The sequence below is a fragment of the Chiloscyllium plagiosum genome, chromosome 8 (genome assembly GCF_004010195.1).
Source record: "Chiloscyllium plagiosum isolate BGI_BamShark_2017 chromosome 8, ASM401019v2, whole genome shotgun sequence".
Taxonomy (NCBI): Eukaryota; Metazoa; Chordata; class Chondrichthyes; order Orectolobiformes; family Hemiscylliidae; genus Chiloscyllium; species Chiloscyllium plagiosum.
Window position 1 is genome coordinate 99,972,508 of NC_057717.1, and position 19,910 is coordinate 99,992,417.

A 19,910-nucleotide genomic window follows, 5' to 3' on the forward strand; every position below is an offset into this window, starting at 1 on the left:
ATATAAAAGAGACCTAAGGGGCAACTTTTTCACACAGAGAGTGGTGCGTGTATGGAATGAGCTGCCAGAGGAAGTGGTGGAGGCTGGCACAATTACAACATTTAAAAGGCATTTGGATGGGTATATGAATAGGAAGGGTTTGGAGGGATATGGGCCAGGTGCTGGCAGGTGGGACTAGATTGGGTTGGGATATCTGGTCAGCATGGACGGGTTGGACCGAAGGGTCTGTTTCCGTGCTGTACATCTCTATGACTCTATGACACCCAGACCCATTCCCCTACTCTATTGCTCTAGATTTACCTATAGAAGGGAAGATGTACCTCACCTATACAATGTTGCCATTTGTTAATTGTTTTAATCCTGGTTGTTAGGGTTTGCATATCGTTCTGTACTCCAGACTTTCTTCACATGACATCCGTGCACAAGGAAGTTGAAAAAGTTGGGACAGAGCATCAAAAGTCTTAGAAGTTTTGATTGTTAGTCTGAGTTGCATGTCAGTTGGAGTGTTAATGTCAGGTTAATCACCCTAACAAACTTTTAACAGTGTTGCCGTTACGGTTAAGAGACACAATTGATGTTACTTGTCTTTGAGCACACATTGCACTGTGGAAATCAACAACTGCTCTCCACAAAGGAAAAGCTTGTGTCTTGATCTGTATCTCCCTGACCAGCTTGGCCTGTATTAACAAGGAGAAAATGCAACTAGGATTAGCATTTCAGGGCACCTAAGGGGAAGGATAACTCCATTAGAGTTCCCTTGATTGCTACTGGATAAAACTTGGTGGAAAAGACTAGCTGTGCAAGTGACAGGATTAGACTTGGCAATAGAGCCAAGTCTTTTCCATGCTCAACTGACCAGTGGAAACCTGGAGTGTAAAACTGGAGGAAGATCCAGCATCGCTAAATCTTTGAGAGAGTTAAAAACTGAAAGAGCCCTGCGTAGGCTGTCCTGAGGAAGGGTCACCAGACCTGAAACATTAACTCTGACGTCTCTTCACAGATGCTGCCAGATCTGCTGAGGTTTTGTTTTCGAGAGAGTTAATTTGGCACTTGCAGGAGGGAGAGAGAAAATAGAGACAAGAGACACACAGCCCTTTTCTCTCACTTTACTAGATAAGTTGGATCACTTAGTAATCTGTTGAACAGCAGTTGGTCATTCAGGTAAAGGAATTGCACATTTTAAAGCTGTGAAAATCGTTCATCATTCAAAAGGAGTTAGGAAAACTGGCTTGAGGTGGCAGTATTAACATTGGTCGAGTGTCTTTCTTTTTGCATCTTGAAAAAGCTTATCGACAGGATTCATTATGGAAGATAGCCCTTCTGCATTCTTGCTCAATTCTCTCCAACTTGATGGCGATATCACTCGGTACCTCAGGGATGGCCAGGCGAACAAACTTCTGCATACCCAAGAAGCCGTGCTCTATTGCCACAGCGAGTAAGAAATAGTGGAGGTCGGGGAGGTCAGAAAATAATTGCCTGAATTCTGGTGACAGGCTTATGAGTCCGCAGTTGGTTATGATCGCCAGTGTGGTGAGATACTCAAATGCCATCTGCCAGGCCCCTATATTAGCAGACGGGACTGGGAACTGCCTCTGTAAAACCTTGCTAAACTTCATGCTTTCCAACTTAATTCCCAAGACATTGTTCAGGAAGCTGAAGGAGCCAGCGAGTGGGTAGGCACTGGAAAAGAGGGTGACGTAGCCAAACTTTATGAAGAGCTCCAGGTATTCCTCCAGCAGGCCATCTGATGAATCCCTGAGGTTGGCTTCCTTTTCAATCAATTGGAGACCAACATTAGCCGCAGACGAAAGCATTTTGTCCACTTTTATTAACTTGAGCTGGGTCAACCAGTATGGGACGATGGTGTCGAAAAACTGCCCCATGATCTGGTGAACCAGCAGCTGAGCAGAAAGGGTGTCTGCTAATCGCTTCATATCTCTCAGGTAGAAGGCGAAGTAATAGTGAATGGCAAAGTTGTTGATTAGGTAGAAGATAAGGACCTTGGCCAACAAGTAGCTTTCATGGGTGGAAGCTAAGCGATGGTTCTCCCTTTCTGTCAAGGCTTTGGCTAAAATAAGGTACACCTTGTTTAACGCCTCCACAATGGCACTGTATGCAAGTATAGGGACGTAGCTCAACAGCAAGCTCTGGACTGATTGCTCCTGCAGGTCATGTTCTTGAGCCTTTCGGTCCATGTCTAGGTATGTTGTTATGAGTAAGGAAGTGATGGTCAAGCAGCCAATTAAGAATGGCATCGACTTGATCAATATGTTCATGTTGCGTTGCTGACTGAGTATCGAAGTTTCCTTGACAACAGTGGCCTGGTGCAGGCCTAGCTTCTCCTCGAAGCCAGCCCTGACCTGCTCGAAGCCTTCCATCTGCCGGAGGGTCCCCCACTTAAACGTCAGCTCTGCACTACGACGTTTCCATCCCTCGAGGAACACGGTGGACCAAATGATATTGTAGAGGGCACAAATAACACACCCACCAGACTCCTTCAGGTTGGTCACATAGAAGAAGAGCTCCAAAAGAGTCCGAAACGCGAGGCCCCACGTGAAGTAGCCGAGGAAACCAAAGTACAAGGCGACCGATTCGCCAAAGTAGTTTCTCAGAGCTTGAACCGGCTGGCTGATGAGGTAAGAATGCTTCTTCCACTGTTCTTTCAGGTTCTCCAGTTCTTCTCGATTGTGCATTGGGTACATTTTGGTGAGAATTTTGGCACCCCACAGCTCCGGGATGATGGGTTTACCGGGGGAGAGTTTGGTGTTGGGCTGGCCAGGTACGTACTGCTCGTCATTTGTCCGCAGGTTGTCCAGCATGAACTTGATGATGTACAGCATCTCTGCTGTGGTGAGCAGCTGGGCCTCTGGTTCCCGGAAGTTCTGCCTGTCGCTGTACTTGAACGGCTTGAAGTTCCCGTCGCCGTAGACCTTCATCAACGCTGCCTCCTCTGCTCCACGCAGCAGCCTGTCCAAGGTGGCTCCAATCAGCAAGACCACACCTTTGCTATCCGACTGATCGACCATCTTGACCTTCAGCTCGGCCCCACCTGTCGATTTTAGCCCCTCGATACGAGACATCAGCCATTCGACAGTCTCCTTCTTTACCCATGGGGCAAGATCCAGAACAACCAGGGCCAGTGGAAAAGGATCATTGCTTTTTGAAGCATTCTCCATCAATTGACTTGATTATCACCGTTATTGACCCAATCGCTATCACTAAGTACTCGGACGTCTCTTTTTTTCCCCAAAATGAAAAATCACCTCTGTGCAAAAAAGCAAGCTACATTATTCTATACGTTTAGTGGAGTAGGAAAGTTTTTATACCTAGCTTTAGTGTACATTGCAGTTCAGTTGAATTGCATCTTGTTTAAGTTTGAGGTTATTGAAAGGGAGGGCTGTGCAAACACAGCTTTGTGATGTCACGAGCTATGTCACGGGGTGACAGGAGAGTTGCTTTCCATCTGAAGCAACTTTGATGTAAATACAGCAATATCTCCACAACCCTCACTGTCCACCTTATCTTCACTGGGCTATTTGCTTTATCTGTGACAGGATGGGGATGAGACAGAGATTGGGCAGACGGAATGGTACAGAAAAGAGGTCTCCACCAAACAGTTTAAATGGCTGCCTTAAATGGTGGCATGATGGCTCAGTGGTTAGCACTGCTGCCTCATAGCGCCAGGGACCCAGGTTCGAATCCAGCCTTGGGCGACTGTCTGTGTGGAGTTTGCACATTCTCCCCGGGTCTGCGTGGGTTTCCTCCAGGTGCTCCAGTTTTCCTCCCACAGTCCAAAGATGTGCAGGCTAGCTGAATTGGCCAAGCTAAATTGTTTCGGGATGTGTAGGCAGGTACATTAGTTAGGGAAAATGTAGAGTAATAGGGTAGGGGAATGGAGACCCTCTTCAGAGGGTCAGTGTGGATTTGTTGGGCCAAATGGCCTGTTTCCACACTGCAGGGATTCTATGATCTAAATCTAAGATGGTCTACGTGTCGCCATTGCTTCTTTTGATAATGACCTGAAATCGGTGCCTCCTGCAGCTGGGAGCAGTTGTTTTCCTATCTAGTCTGCCCAGACCCCTTTTTGAATAGCTCTAAAAAAACTTCTCTCAGCCTTCACCTCTCCCAGGAAAAACAGACCTAACTCCTCCGATACACCTTCTCAACTGAAGCTCCCCGTCCCTGGAACAACTCTCGTGAAACTTTTCTGCAGCCTCCCACCTCCAACCAAAAGGTTCTTTACCCAGGGACTGGTTAGAATGTAGAACTCCCTGCTGCAGGCACCAGATGAAGTGAACAGCATAGACACAAGTAAGGAGAATATAGGGAAAATAATAAAGTGTCCTTCAGGTAGGGTGAGGAAGGAGAAGGCTTGTGTGGGACAGTCACACAGATAGAGAATAGTTGAGCCAAATAGCTTGTTTCTGTGCTGCACACATCATGTGAAATTGCAGAACTTATATCTATATATAATAATAATTGTACCTATATGTAAATCCATCGATGAGCAAAATTGTGTCTGTACCAGGGTGGCATGTCAGTGACTCTGGGGATACCACAAAGCTCCTTCACTTTTATCTTCCAGTTCTGGACAAATTTACCTTTAATTTGTTTGAAAATAGAACTTAAATGCTGCAGACAGAATAGATGTTTTCCTTAGTTTAATCTTTTACGGGATGTAGATGTTACTGGCAAGGCCACCAAAATGTTGCCCATCCCTAATTGCCCTTGAACTGAGTGACTTGTTCAACTATTTTGTTTTTATTCACTCACAGGACATGGACATCTCTGGCTGGTCAGAACATAGAAACTTACAGCGCAGTACAGGCCCTTTGGCCCTCGATGTTGCGCCGACTTGTGGAACCAATCTGAAGCCCATCTAACCGCCACTATTCCATTCTCATCCATATGCGTATCCAATGACCTTAAAATTGGCGAGTCTATTACTGTTGCAGGCAGTGCGTTTCACATCCCTGCTACTCTTGAGTAAAGAAACTACCTCTGGTATCTCTCCTATATCTATCACCCCTCAATTTAAAGCTATGTCCCCTCGTGTAGCCATTGCCATTCAAGGAAATAGACTCTCACAGTCCAATCTATCTAACTCTCTGATTATCTTATACATCTCAATTAAGTCACCTCTCAACCTTCTTCTCTCTAACAAAAACAGCATAAAGTCCCTCAACCTTTCCTCATAAGATCTTCCCTCCATACCAGGCAACATCCTAGTAAATCCCCTCTGAACTATTTCCAAAGCTTCCAAATCCTTCCTATAATGCAGTGACCAGAACTGTACGCAATACTCCAAATGTGGCCGCACCAGAGATTTTTACAGCTGCAGCATGATCTCATGGTTCTGAAACTCAATCCCTCTACCATTGCCCGTCCCCAGCTGCCCTTGAACCAAGTGGCTTGCTGGCCAATTCAGAGAGCAGCTGAGACTCAACCACGTTGCTGTGAGTCTGGAGTCACATGTGGGCTAGACCAGGTAAGGATGGCGGTTTTAAGTGAATCATATGGGTCTTACTAACAACTGGCAATGGTTTCATAGTCATCAGTAGATTCCTAATTTCAGATTTTCTTCTTTTGAATTCAAATTCCACCATCTGCTATGGCGGGATTTGAATCCAGGTCCCCAGAACATTAGCTGCGTTTCTGGATAATAACCTAACGATAATACCACTAAGCCATCACTTCCTTACAAGGGGTGGTTGAGAGCCACCACATTGTTGTAGCTGTGGAGTCACCTGTAGGCCAGATTGGGTAGGGATGGCAGATTTCCATCCCTAAAGGACACGAGTGAGCCTTGAGATCTTTAACAAGGAGATGACTTAGATTTACAAGATTTTTCCCATGTGTAGACACACTTGAGACAGATAAAGCACATGCTTAATTCTGTTTCCATGGCTGGTTTCTCCTGGAACACAGTCTGAAACTTCAGGGTATAGCATTCGGGGTGCGACTCCACACCAAAAGTGTGGGTGACCATGAGATTCTCACAGTGTGGTGCTGAAAACGCACAGCAGGTCAGGCAGCATCCAAGGGGCAGAAGAATCGATGTTTCGGGCTTAAGCCCCTCATCAGGAATGATGATGAAAGGCTTATGCCCGAAACGTTGATTCTCCTGCCTGACCTGCTGTGCTTTTACAGCACCACACTCTCAACTCTGATCTCCAGCATTTGCAGTCCTAACTTTCTCCTATGGGATTCTCTCACTCTTACCATCGGCTGCTGGTGTGTGTTGGAAAGATTTGCAAATTGGACGTCAATACGTTTGGTCATTTTATGAATATTCTTTCTGTGTCCAATAAGAGCAACACCCCAAAATCAGACCTTCCGAACTCTGAGGTAAGGACGCCATTCCCTTTGCCTCAAGACCTCCTGCGTGGGACCTCAGTTTAACATTTCATCCCAGAACAGCACCTCCACAAGTGCAGCACACCAGCACTGCTGAGAAGTATCAGATTAGATTTCTTTGTTCAATAAATGTTGCAGAATTTGAGCTATAGGGAGAGGCTGAACAGGCTGGGGCTGTTTTCCCTGGAGTGTCGGAGGCTGAAGGGTGACCTTATAGAAGTTTACAAAATTATGAGGGGCATGGATAGGGTAAATAGGCAAAGTCTTTTCCCTGGGTCAAGGAGTCCAGAACTAGAGGGCATAGGTTTAGGGTGAGAAGGGAAAGATATAAAAGAGACCTAAGGGGCAACTATTTCACACAGAGGGTGGGACGTGTATGGAATGAGCTGCCGGAGGCTGGTACAATTGCAACATTTAAGAGGCATTTGGATGGGTATATGAATAGGAAGGGTTTGGAGGGATATGGGCCGGGTGCTGGCAGGTGCGACTAGATTAGGTTGGGATATCTGGTCGGCATGGACGGATTGGACTGAAGGGTCTGTTTCCATGCTGTACATCTCTATGACTCTAAGCCCTGGAATGGGGCTTGAATTCAGGATCTTGTGACGCAGAGCAAAGTGCGCTGTCAACCCAAGCTAGAGTTCACACTTACTTAATTCTCTGCTTTTCTCAGCCTTAGTGAGAGACAGGTTAGTGGCTTTTCTCAGTGACTCACCGACTCTCTGGCAGTGAAATGCTGCAGCATCCCTGGAAAGGAAAACGTTTTGGTAAATGGCAACAGGCTCGTGCTGGGGATAAGACCTCCAGCTTTCCTCTTGATCCTCAAAATAGTACAGCACAAAATATTTCACGATGGGGAGGTAACACCACGATAAGCCAGCAGTGGACAGAAGCACCTTCAAAAGGAAACAAAAAGGAATGACAATACCATACAAGCCAAGGCCTCACTTGCTTAGAGTGAGACTCACCTCACTTCTTCCTTTTGACCCACTTCACCAATGAGCGTTCCCAGCACAGACATGGGGAGGTGCATCTCAAGAGTTCAGGAGCAAAAATCAGTCACCCCCACAAATCCTTATTAAAATTAACAGACGGAGAAATGGGCAGGCCATTCTGATCTCTGCACCAAAGATGAGGTGGAATACACAAAGGTACTTAAATGTAAAATATTTTCATTCCTATAGCATCATTCACGACTTTAGGTGATCCCAGAGCATTTTGCAGGCAATTAAATACATCTCATTGAATTATATAGTATTAATGAGGCCCTTCGGCCCATCGAGCCTACATGGCCAAAAACTATGCTAAGTCTACACTTGTTCCCCTTTCCAGCACTTGGCCCACAGCCCTGAACGTTAGGGCATTTTAAGCACTCATCCAAGTATTTTTCTAAAGGTTGTGAGGTTTCCTGCCTCAATGACCCTCCCAGGCAGCTTCCTTAAAGGAAATTTCCTCAAATCCCCTTGTAACCTCCTGCTTTTCATCCTAAAATTATGCCTCCTTGTTACTGACTAAGGGGGACAGTTGGTTCCTATGCACCCTGTCCATGCTCCTCATCATCTTATACACTTTAAGCAGGTCCCCTCTCAGCCTTCACTGCTTTAAAGAATACAGTGTGAGCCTATCTAGTCTCTCTTCATCGCTAAACTGCTCCAACCCAGACAAACGGCTGGTGAATCTCCTCTGCACACCCTCCCTAGCAATCACATTCTTCCTATTGCGTGGTAACCAGAACTGCACATATTTGAAATGTAGCACTTGTTGTAAAAGCAACAGCCAATTTAAGTCCTTTTTCTTGTCTTCTGGAAGAAGCCTGTTACTCAGCCCGTTTTTACCCGTTTACCTTCAAGTACGTTGGGCGCCCATTCTCGGCACTTCCCACAAAAGCCTCTATGAATGCTGATGGGTAGGTCAGGATGTCCGAAGCACTCCAGCTCTGACTCTCTGAAAGCCACATTGTAAACGTCAGTGCTCCCTTCAACTGCTGCTGCAATTCCTCCAGGTGACTCTGCACTGGGAATAAATGGTGACATCAAGCCAAATTCAAGGAATCTCCGAACACTAGTGATGGTGATCACCACATCCTGGACTTCCCACCGTGGGCTGGGGGGGAGGGGAGGGGGGGGGGAATCTCCTCCATAGCTTCCATGGAAGATTAATAGAAATTCACAAAGAATTAATTGGGAAAAGTTTCAGCTGCAGCAAGATCTGGGATACCCAGTGAGAAATAAAACCCATTAAAAATTTAAATCAGGGCTTGGCTGAACATCTTTCTTTGCCGCCAGTCATGATTTGGAGATGCCGGAATTGGACTGGGGTCTACAAAGTTAAAAATCACACAACACCAGGTTATGATTTACATATGAAAGAACTGAATCCAACACGGTCATTCGAACAGATGAGAGACTTAACAAACAGTCAAGGTATCTTTCAATACATAGTTTCAGTTACATGACATTGTAAACTTTTGCTATAAATTCTGTGTCTTACAATCTTATATTCCACAACTACCTGATGAAGGAGCAGTCCTCAGAAAGCTCGTGCTTCCAATTAAACCTGTTGGACTACCACCTGGTGTTGTGTGATTTTTAACTTTGCTGCCAGAGTGTGACTTCTATGAAACTGAAAAATAAACATGTTGTGGAACCCATTTTCAGTTTACACTTTTTATTATCATAGAGGGATTCACTAATGATTGTCAGAGCTGGTGATTATCATTGTATCATATGACTAGAATTTCCAAACCAATTTTCCATGGCATTGTTGGAAATATGTCATAAAATACTATGTTTTATAAGGAGAAAGCTTTGCAAAATTGGGCAGGTAATAAAATGAAGGTGAATGCCATCAATCCTAATTGTATTGAAGTAGATATTGTTTATTAAGGTCATGTGGGTACCCTTCCTGTTTCTAGGCCAATATGTTCAGGTTCAAGGTCTACTCCACAATTTGGAGGTTTACAAAATTATGAGGGGCATAGATAGGATAAATAGACAAAGTCTTCTCCCTGGGATGGGGGAGTCCAGAACTAGAGGGCATAGGTTTAGGGTGAGAGGGAAAAGGTATAAAAGAGACCGAAGGGGCAACTTTTTCACACAGAGGACGGGACGTGTATGGGATGAGCTGCCAGAGGAAGTGGTGGAGGCTGGTACAATTGCAACATTTAAGAGGCATTTGGATGGGTATATGAATAGGAAGGGTTTGGAGGGATATGGGCTGGGTGCTGGCAGGTGGGACTAGATTGGGTTGGGATATCTGGTCGGCATGGACGGGTTGGACTGAAGGGTCTGTTTCCATGCTGTACGTCTCTATGACTCTAAGTAAGGTGTTCATAACCTGGTAACCAGGCTGAAGTGTTAACTTGTAAATCTGTCCAGCACACACCAATGACAGATATTGAGAGCAAGAGTGATTTTAGGCTAACCTTCAGACCATAAGGGATAGGAACAGGAGTGGGCCTTTGAGCCCCTCGAGCCTCCTTCGCTATTCAATAGGATCACGGCTGATTCAACATTCCTTACATCCACTTTCCTGACCTTTCCCCATAGCCAGTGATTGACTAAGAATCTATCTATAGTTCATGTGTAATCCTTCATCAGGACCTGAAGAAACATCGACTTCTCCACCTCCTGATGCTGCCTGGCTTGCTGTGTTCTTCCAGCCTCCTGCCTGTCTACCTCGGATTTCAGCATCTGCAGTTTTTTTGTTTTTAAGAATCTATCTTTGTCAGCCTCAAATATACACAAGGCCTCCGACCCCTACAGCTCTCTATGACAAGGAGTTCCAAAGACTCACAACCCTCTGAGAGAAGAAATTCATCCTCATCTCAGTCTTGAGATGGCATTAATGTTGGAGCCTCTACCAAAACTTTCCAAAGCTCCAGACTACAAATGCAGTTAAAAATGCATGTTGCCACATTTTTTGGACTCTTAGTGTATCGTAACACACCACCCCAGGCCACTGGTCAGTTCGTAGGATGTGACTGGAACGTTTATGGGTGACTAGTGATTTCCATTTACTTCTTCATTCTTTCAGAAGCCTTGAGAGTGTCAGTTGAAATGTGATAGACAGAAATAAAGTGATGAATGGGAAATGCATCCTGGGTATACAGTTTTTGTAAAGTGTGATTAGAGGATAGCAGCTGCTGTTAATGATCTCATTGTAAGGCAAGCTTACAAAATTTTACTCCCTGCTATTTTAAGTGAGGAAGCGGGGGCTGTTACACAGAATTAACTTTGTTAAAATGGTTGAGAGAAACTTGATTCAAATCCTGGTACAGTTACGTTGTCTATAATCATTTCTCTTTATTTCAGCATCGAGGGGTGTAAGGTAAAATCACCATTGTCCTACCAGACCATAGTATGCTCTCTTATTAGAGAGAAGTGATTGGTGGAGGTTTAACATGAGGATCACCAGACCTGTGGTGAAGGGAGAGATTGAGAAAGAAACCTTTTCATGGTAACCTTGGCTGATGCGGGAATTGAACCCACACCATTGGTGTCACTCTGCATTGCAAACTGGCAGGAGAAAGTGAGGACTGCAGATGCTGGAGATCAGAGCTGAAAATGTGTTGCTGGAAAAGCGCAGCAGGTCAGGCAGCAGCCAAGGAGCAGGAGAATCGACGTTTCGGGCATGAGCCCTTCTTCAGGAATGAGGAAGGTGTGCCAAGCAGGCTAAGATAAAAGGTAGGGAGGAGGGACTTGGAGGAGGGGCATTGGAAAGGAGGTGGAAGGAGGTAAAGGTGAGGGTGATAGGCCGGAGTGGAGGTGGGGACGGAGAGGTCAGGAAGAAGGTTGCGGGTTAGGAAGGTGGTGCTGAGTTCGAGGATTGGGACTGAGACAAAGTGGGGGAGGGGAAATGAGGAAACTGGAGACTGGCAGCCAGGCTAACTGAGTGAACTGATCCTGCATCATGAGATTTACATGGATAAGGAAGGCCATTCAACTCTTCTTGAATTGTATCTCCCATCACAGTATTCAATCCTTAAAGGACTGTGAGTTGTAACCTGCTCTTTAACGAGGTGCCTGTTATATAATTCAAGTCACTATAGTCCCAAGGGACCATGGAACTGTCCTCTCATTACAGAGAGATGACTGGTAGTGAAAGCCACCATATCTCAGGTGAGAGGTGAGATCCAGAAAGTAGGACCTTCATGGTAACCTCAGTTGGTCCTTGCCCATGGATACTTAAGGACACTATTATCAATGCTACAGCACAGATGATGTATGACCATCATGGTCTAACACATAAATGGGACATTCGTCTGCTAAATCATCAGATGGCCATCAAGTTCTCATCTGTCAGTGTAAGTTCCTTACCTATTTTAGCACACGCCTGAAGTGCTTCTCTGTCACAGCCTGTAGGACCTTTTAAGTAGTAGAATTCAGTCAGTTCCAAAATGTCAAGGAATGGACTTAATGACCCAAACCAGGTTGCTGAAGAGTTCACCCCTAGGCTGGCTGCTACCTGGGAGATTGGACATAAGGAAGCTTCAGTAAAGGACAAATTATAGCAAAATACGACAATGTGGGAAATATGAAACAAAATTTTGAATTCCATAACATGAGAGCCCAACCTCATGATGTAAGTCCCCCATTTTTCTTACATTCCCCACTCCATAATGGCCTTCTCTCTTTTCTCGGTCTTTTGTTTTCGCTCTCTGCAGAGGGAATCCATTTTCTCCCTTTCATATTGTAATTGGCATGCATTTTACATCTCTATTTCTGTTTCACTGCAATTAACAATGGCTTTGACTTTTGAAACAAAAGCAGAAATTGCTGGAGAAACTCTGCAGGTCTGGCAACATCTGTGGAGAGAGAAAAACGCTTCGAGTCCAGTGACCCTTCATCAGAACTTCTTCAGTTGCCTCCAGATTCCAATTTTTTTTTGTTTCAGAATTCTAGCATCCAGCAGTTATTAATTTTATTTTAGATTTTGCCTTTTGCTCTGGGCCTCCATACCATTTGTACCCCTCACTCTTCTTTCAACTCTTCTTCAGAACTTCGTCAGTTGCTTCCAGACCTGCTGAGTTCCTCCAGCAATTTCTGTTTTGGTTTCAGTCTTCCAGCATCCGCAGTTATTTGTTTTATTTTAAACTTTGCCTTTTGCACTGGGCCTCCACACCACCTGTTCCCCTCACACCTCCTCTGAAAACCACCATTTTCTAACCTTCTTCAGTTCCGAAGAAGAAACATTTTGAATTTGAAATGTTAACTCTGTTTCTCTTGCCACAGATGCTGCCAGACCTACTGAGTTTCCTCAGTATTTTCTGTATTTGTATCAGTAAAGTGCAGAAGGACTTTTTGGATGATCAGATGCCATAGAAAAATTCAAGTTGTCTCGCAGGCCTTAGCAGCTTATTCACAGCTAAGGTTAAGAGCAACGATGCCACATCATGTTGCCCAGAGGAGGTTTGCTTTAGTTCATCAGCAAACTTTGTCAATGCGCTATCAACGTCAACAAAGCTTGCATTTATGTAATACCTTCAACATGAGAAAATGGCCTAAGACACTTCATGGGACTGTTATCAAACTATATTTCACATCGAGACACATAAGGAGATATGAAGATAAGATATTAAGATAGATGACCAAAAGTATGGTTGATATATTTAGGGAGCATCTTAAAGGAGGTCAGCAAGATGAGTTGGTTTATGTACAGTGGTAGAACAGGAGAAAAATACTCAGGTCCATACAGGTTAGGTGGACTGGCTATGGGTAAATTGTGGGTAAATTGTGGGCAATGGGTAAATAGTGTCTAGGAATGTGCAGGCTCGGTGGATTAGCCATGGGTAGTGCAGGGTTGCAGCGACAGGGTGGGGGGTGGGTGGGTCTGGGTGGGAAGATCTTCAGAGGGGTGGTGTGTATCAATGGGCCAAATGTCCTTGTTGTAGGGATTGTATGATTTGACAATCCAATGAGTCCACAAAATTGTAATGCCGAGTGAACAGCAATATATAGATATCAGATCCAACCCCAAAACCATGTGGTCAACCAGATGAGGTGAATAAACTGAATAAAACCCAAGTTGATTAAAGGAGACACAAATCTGGGGGAAAAAAAACTACTGCAGTTCATGTAACTGTGTTTGCAGAAACCACCTAGCCATGGCGCAAGAAAAGATGTATTGTTCTGATTCTTCAGATAATTGGAAGTGAAGTGTGAGATTCTCTGGGATTACTTCATTGAAGGTTTAAGGAAGTCAGTTTAGCTGATTTGAAAGCACATATACCTTTGGGTTCAAGGCCCAATGCACTAACATTTGACTCATCAATTTGAGACTATATTCTCTGGAGTTTGGGAAAAGGAAACGTATATGATTCTGAAGAGGTTTTATAGCGTATAAGCTAACAGGATGTTTCTGCTGGTTAAGGAATCTGAAACATGGATTCACAGTGTCAGGAGAAGAAGCCAATCATTTAGGAGTACAATAAGGAGAGGTTTCTCCTTCTGATGGAATAACTTGTACCTTGAAGCTTTGATACTGATGCGGGATGTCCTTATTTCCCATCAAAGTAATGAGCCCGAGCACAGTCTCAAATGTGATTGGATTTAATGGGCATAGAGCACTTTTCAAACCAAACACTTCTAAACCTGGGACCTGAAAGATGTAGTTTCCACAATCAATAAATTTAGACGTTAACTGAAGTGTCTGATGGATAATTTCCTCATCTTTCTTTTGCCAGAGGTCCATCCTGTTAGGAGAAGAGTTGATAATAAAGTGTTAGAAAAATAAACAATACTGTGGCTTCTCTTTTATTCACAGGATCTTTGCATCATTGGTTGGTTCAGCATTTATGAATCATTTGGTGGCACAGTGGTTAACACTGCTGCCTCACAGCACCAAGGACTTGGGTTACTATCGGAGTTTGCATGTTCTCCCTGTGTCTGCGGGGGTTTCCTCTGGGTGCTCCGGTTTCCTCCCAACGCCCAGAAGTGTGCAGGTTAGATGGATTGGCAATGCTAAATTGTCCATAGTGTCCAGGGATGCAGACTAAGTGGACTAGGGTTACAGGGATAGGGTAAGGGGTTATGTCTGGGTGGGATGGTCTTTGGAGGGTCTGAATGGGCTGAATGGCCTGCTTCCACACTGTAGGGATTCTAAGATTCCTAATTGCCCTGGAATTGAGTGACTTCCAGGGCCATTGCAGAGGACAGTTGAAAGCTAACCACATTAATGTGGTCTGAAGTCACATGTAGGCCAGCCCAGGTAAGGATGACAAATTCTCTTCTCTACAAGTCATGAGTGAACCAGATAGAATTTACTTTTAGTGGCAGTTGGTACAGTTGCCATTAAGCTCACTTTCATAGTTCCCAATTTTTACTGAGTTCAAATTGCACCATCAAATTTCACTAGGGGATTTAAATCCCTACCCCCCATAACATTAATCTGGTTCTCTAGATTACAACTCACATTACCACTACATAACTGTCTCCTCTCAAAAATGTTTGGAAAATCTTCAGTTATAAATTCTTCACTATAAATTTGTTTCGAAATTTTGGATCAGTCATGTTTCTGAGGGTGCACTGTACTGTCTTCAGAATGAAACTCTAAACCAAGATCTGTTGCCTCTCAAGTCTATGTAAGGGTCCTGTGGAAAGATACAGAGGCTTTGGAGAGGGTGCAAAGAAGGTTTGCCAGGATGCTGCCTGGACTGGAGGGCTTGCCTTATGAAGAAAGGTTGAATAAGTTTGGACTTTTCTCTCTGGAGAGAAGGAGGAAGAGAGAAGACCTGATTGAGGTGTACAAAATAATGAGAGGAATAAATAGAGTTAATAGCCAGAGACTTTTCCCCAGGGCAGGACTGACTGGTACGAGAAGTCATAGTTTGAAGATATAAGGAGAAAGGTATAAAGGAAACGTCAGAGGTAGGTTCTTTACACAGAGAGTTTTGAATGCATGAATGCGTTGCCAGCTGTGGTGGTAGAAGCAGAGTCACTGGGGACATTTAAGCGACTGCTGGACATGCACATGGATAGCAGTGAGTTGAGGAGTGTGTAGGTCCAGTTACTATATTTTACATTAGGATTAAATCTTGGCACAGCATCGTGGGCCAAAGGGCCTGTTCTGTGCTGGACTTTTCTATGTTCTATGTTTTCAATGGAGAGGAGAAGGCTCAGGGGAGACTTGATCACAGATTTTAAGATCATGAGACCTTGAGGCAAAGTAGACTGTTCCCATCCTAAAGAGGGTGAGAACCAGACAGCATCATTTTAAGGTGTTTTGCAATAGAAGAAAGTGTGAGGTGAGAGAAAGCTTTTCCACACAGAAAGTGTTTTTGCATTGAAATGGACTTGCCTGGAAATATGATGGATGTAAGTTGAGTCGATGCATTGAAGTTGGAAATGGATGTTTATTTAGATGGGACCATCATGCAGGGTTATAGAGAAAGGCAGGAGCTTGGCACAAAGTTAAAATGCTCGGAGAATTGGTTTAGGCGCGATGAGTCGAACCGCCTCCTTCGGCATCTTAACAATTGAATGATTTCAGGGCTGTTAAGTCCTAGGGAGTCTTGGAACTGGACTGTAGTGGTTGACACTCACATTATCAGTGACCCTTAGAAATGGAACAGGGGAGACCCGACTGGATTTCAACACTAGGTAACAGGTTAAAAAGTACTGAGCCATGACAGAGTTATTCCAAACACCAAACTTTTCACACATGCCATAAGTGACCTAAAATTAGAAAAGTAAATTCTACTGTTTTTCCCGCTCTTTATAATGCCTGATGTACCTCCTTAATTTTAACATGCTAATGTTTAATTTCTACAGGGCATCCAAATGGGTTTCTTCAAGAATTTTGCCAGCCGAAAATTAAATACACAGAATTAAACGCATGTGTAAAGGTTGCCCATCAGGTTCCTTTTAAATCTTTCCCCTCTCACCTTAAAACATATGCCCCTTAGTTTTGAACTCCCCTACCCTAGGGAAAAGACCTTTGCTATTCATCTTATCCATGCCCCTCATGATTTTATAAACCTCTCCAAGGTTATCAACCTCTTATGCACATGTGATAAAAGGCCCAGCCTATCTAGCCTCTCCTTATAAGTCAAACTCTCCAGTCCTGGTCACATTCTGGTAAATGTTTCTGAACTCTCTCCAATTTAACAATATCCTTCCTATAGAAGGGCGACCAGAACGGTACACGGTACTCCAAAAGTGGCCTCACTAACATCATGTACAACTTCAACATGACATCCCAAATCCTATAGGAGAAAGTGAGGACTGCAGATGCTGGAGATCAGAGTCGAGAGTGTGGTGTTGGAGAAGCACAGCAGGTTAGGCAGCGTCTGAGGAGCAGGACAATTGATGTTTCGGGCGTAAGCCCTTCATCAGGAATGGGGCTAGTGGGCCGGGGGGGGGGCTGAGAGATATATGGGAGGGGTGTGGGACTGGGGGAGAAGGTAGCTGGGAATGTGATAGGTAGATGAAGGGTAGGGTTGAAAGGGTCCCGAGGCGTTGGGTGGTTAGAGTTTGGCAATGGAGGAGGCCCAGGACCTGCATGTCCTTGGTGGAGTGGGAGGAGGAGTTCAGGTGTTCCCCTACCCCCACCTTATCCCAGTCCCAAGCCTCCAACTCGGCGCTGCCCTCATGACCTGTCCTACCTGTCCATCTTCCTTCCCACCTATCTGCTCCACCCTCCTTTCCACCCTATCACTTCCACCCCTACCTTCCTGAAAGTCTCATTCCTGATAAAGGGCTTGTGCCGAAACGTAGATTCTTCTGCTCCTTGGATTACAACTCCTATACTCAATGGTCTGAGAATGAAGACAAACGTGCTAAATGCCTTCTTAACAATCCTGTCTATCTGTGATGCACCTTTCAAAGAACTATGTATCTGAAACGAAGAGAAAGTGAGAATTGCAGATGCTGGCGATCAGAGTCCAAAAGTGTGGTGCTGGAAAAGCTCAGCTGGTCAGGCCCCATCCAAGGAGCAGGAGAGTCGACGTTTCGAGGATAAGCATTTTTGATGAAGAGCTTTTCCTCAAAATGTCGACTGTCCTGCTCCTCAGATACTGCCTGACCGGCTGTGCTTTTCCAGCACCACATTTCTTTTTACTCTGTATCTGAAACCACAGGTCTCTCTGTTCAACAACTCTCCCCAGGTCCAATCATTAACTGTGTAAGTCCTAAACTTGCTTGTTTTACCGAAATGCAATATCTTGCATTTATCCAAATTAAACTCCATCTGCCACTTTTCTTTTAGATTACATTACAGTGTGGAAACAGGCCCTTCGGCCCAACAAGTCCACACCGACCCGCCGAAGCGAAACCCACCCATACCCCTACATTTACCCCTTACCTAACACTACGGGCAATTTAGCATGGCCAATTCACCTGGCCCTGCACATCTTTGGACTGTGGGAGGAAACCGGAGAACCCGGAGGAAACCCACGCAGTCACGGGGAGAACGTGCAAACTCCAGTTAGTCGCCTGAGGCGGGAAGTGAACCCGGGTCTCAGGCGCTGTAAGGCAGCAGTGCTAACCACTGTGCCACCGTGCCGCCCACTTCTCAGCCCAATGGCCCAACGATCAGGATCCCTTTGTAATCTTAGATAACCTTCTTCACTGTCAACTATACCACCAATTCTGGTGTTGTCTGCAAATTTACTAACCATGCCTCCTAAATTCTCATCCAAATCGTTTATATAAATCACAAACAAAAGTGGACCTAGTACTGATCCCTGTAGAACACAACTGATCATAGGCTTCCAGACCAAAAAACAACCCTCCACAACTCTGTCTCCTCCCTTCAAGCTAATTTTGTATCCAATAGGCAAGCTCTCCCTGCACCCCCTGTGACCTAAATTTGCTAATTAGTCTGTCATGCGGAACTTTGTCAAAAGTTTTACTGAAGTCCATATGAACAACATCTTTGGTTCTGCCCTCATCATTCTATTTGGATATGTCCTCAAAAAGAGAAGTTCCAGCTTTTGTTTCCAGTTCATGTCTTACCTTAGGGAAGCCTTTATGAATTCGGAAGCTACTACTGGATAAGGATTTGGGGGGAGAGTTGATTCTGACAAGATTCCTTGTAAACACTGCTCCCAGTGCCAGTCCAGCCGGCAGTCAACACAGTACTGCAAAGAACAGGGAAGATAGCTCATGGTGTAATATGTTTCTCTGTATCTTACACACACACTAAATAACGAAACAGTACACAGGCTACAAATTGAGAAATTGGCTCTTCTCCTCTGCCTTCCATCGCAGCTCAGTGATCTAACTCAGAGTGTTGTATTGAGTTTGAAATCCACTTTGGAAACATGAAATCTAAGAAGAAACCAGCGCAGTGCTGGTGGAGTGCTGCAATGTCAGGGGATCCCCACATTCCTTCTCGTGTTAAAGATCACACGGCAGTATATCAAAGAAAAGCTGGAGCATTCTCTTGTGTCCTGGCCAGCCTTCATCTTTCAACCAAAATCATCATAAAGGAATATCTGTTTGCTATCTGTGTGTGTGGGAGCTTGCTGTGCAGAAAATAACTGCAATGTTTGCTACATTACTACGGTATCTTTTTTATTCATTCATAGAATGTGGATGTCACTAGCTAGGCCAGCATTTATTGCTCATAGGGCAGTTAAGAGTCAACCGCATTGCTGTGGGTCTGGAGTCACATGTAGGCCAGACCAGGTAAGGATGGCAGATTTCTTTCCCTAAACCAGATAGGTTTCATGGGTAGACTATAGTCCCCTGATTGTTATTGAATTCAAATTCCACCATCTGCTGTAGCATGATTTGAATCCAGGTCCCCAGATATCACCTGGGTCTCTGCTTGAACAGTCTAGCAATAATACCAAGAGGCCATTGCCTCCAACTACATACAGTCATACAGCATGGAAACAGACCTTTGGTCCCAACAGTCCACGCTGAACACAATCCCAAACTAAACCAGTCCCATCTGCCTGCTCCTGGCACAATCCCTCCAATTCCTTTCCTATTTGTGCACTTATCCAAATGTCTTTTAAACATTGTAATTGTGCCTACACCCACCACTTCCTCAGGAAGTTGATTCTACACATGAACCACCCTCTGTGGAAAAGATCTGCCCCTCTTCATTTGTTGTAAAGTGATTTGAGATTTTAACTCTACAAGGTTGCAGTTGTGAAATTTACTTTATTAGTGCATGATTCTTTTCTCCCCACTGTGCGACTGATTTTGGCTTTCCCATGGTGAGTTAGAAAAACCATAAACATTTCTACCTATCTGACATAGGAAAGGATGTAACTATTAACGTTCCCAAACCAATGCAAAATTCGGAATTTCTTGTGTTTTTTAAAGGTTGCCACAGTCCCCAGGGACCATAGGGCTGCTCTCTCATTAGAGAGAGATGACTATGGTAACTTACCCTGAGGGTCACAGTTCCTCAGAAGTGAGTCATTTAGAAGGAGAGTCAAGATAACCTCAGAAGCTGTGTGTGTGTATGTGCGTGCATGTGTGGGTGTGATGTGTGTCTGTGTGTGTGAGGGTATGTTTGTATGGGTGTAATGTGTGTGAGTTTGTGGGTATGATGTGTTTGTGTGATATGTGTGTGATGTGTGTATGTGTTTGTGTGTG

At 44.6% G+C, this 19,910-nt stretch overlaps 1 protein-coding gene across 1 annotated transcript in view; it reads right to left on the reverse strand.

Annotated features, from left to right (window-relative positions):
- LOC122552236 overlaps window positions 1-19,910 on the reverse strand; it is a 58,503-nt gene that overhangs the window by 12,044 nt on the left and 26,549 nt on the right. The window contains exons 14-18 of the mRNA XM_043694891.1: window positions 18,312-18,436; window positions 13,825-14,050; window positions 11,676-11,823; window positions 8,201-8,370; window positions 7,073-7,253 (exon numbers count right to left, since the gene is read on the reverse strand). Coding sequence (XP_043550826.1) covers window positions 7,073-7,253; window positions 8,201-8,370; window positions 11,676-11,823; window positions 13,825-14,050; window positions 18,312-18,436 — 850 coding nt within the window. The remainder of the gene's footprint in view (window positions 1-7,072; window positions 7,254-8,200; window positions 8,371-11,675; window positions 11,824-13,824; window positions 14,051-18,311; window positions 18,437-19,910) is intronic.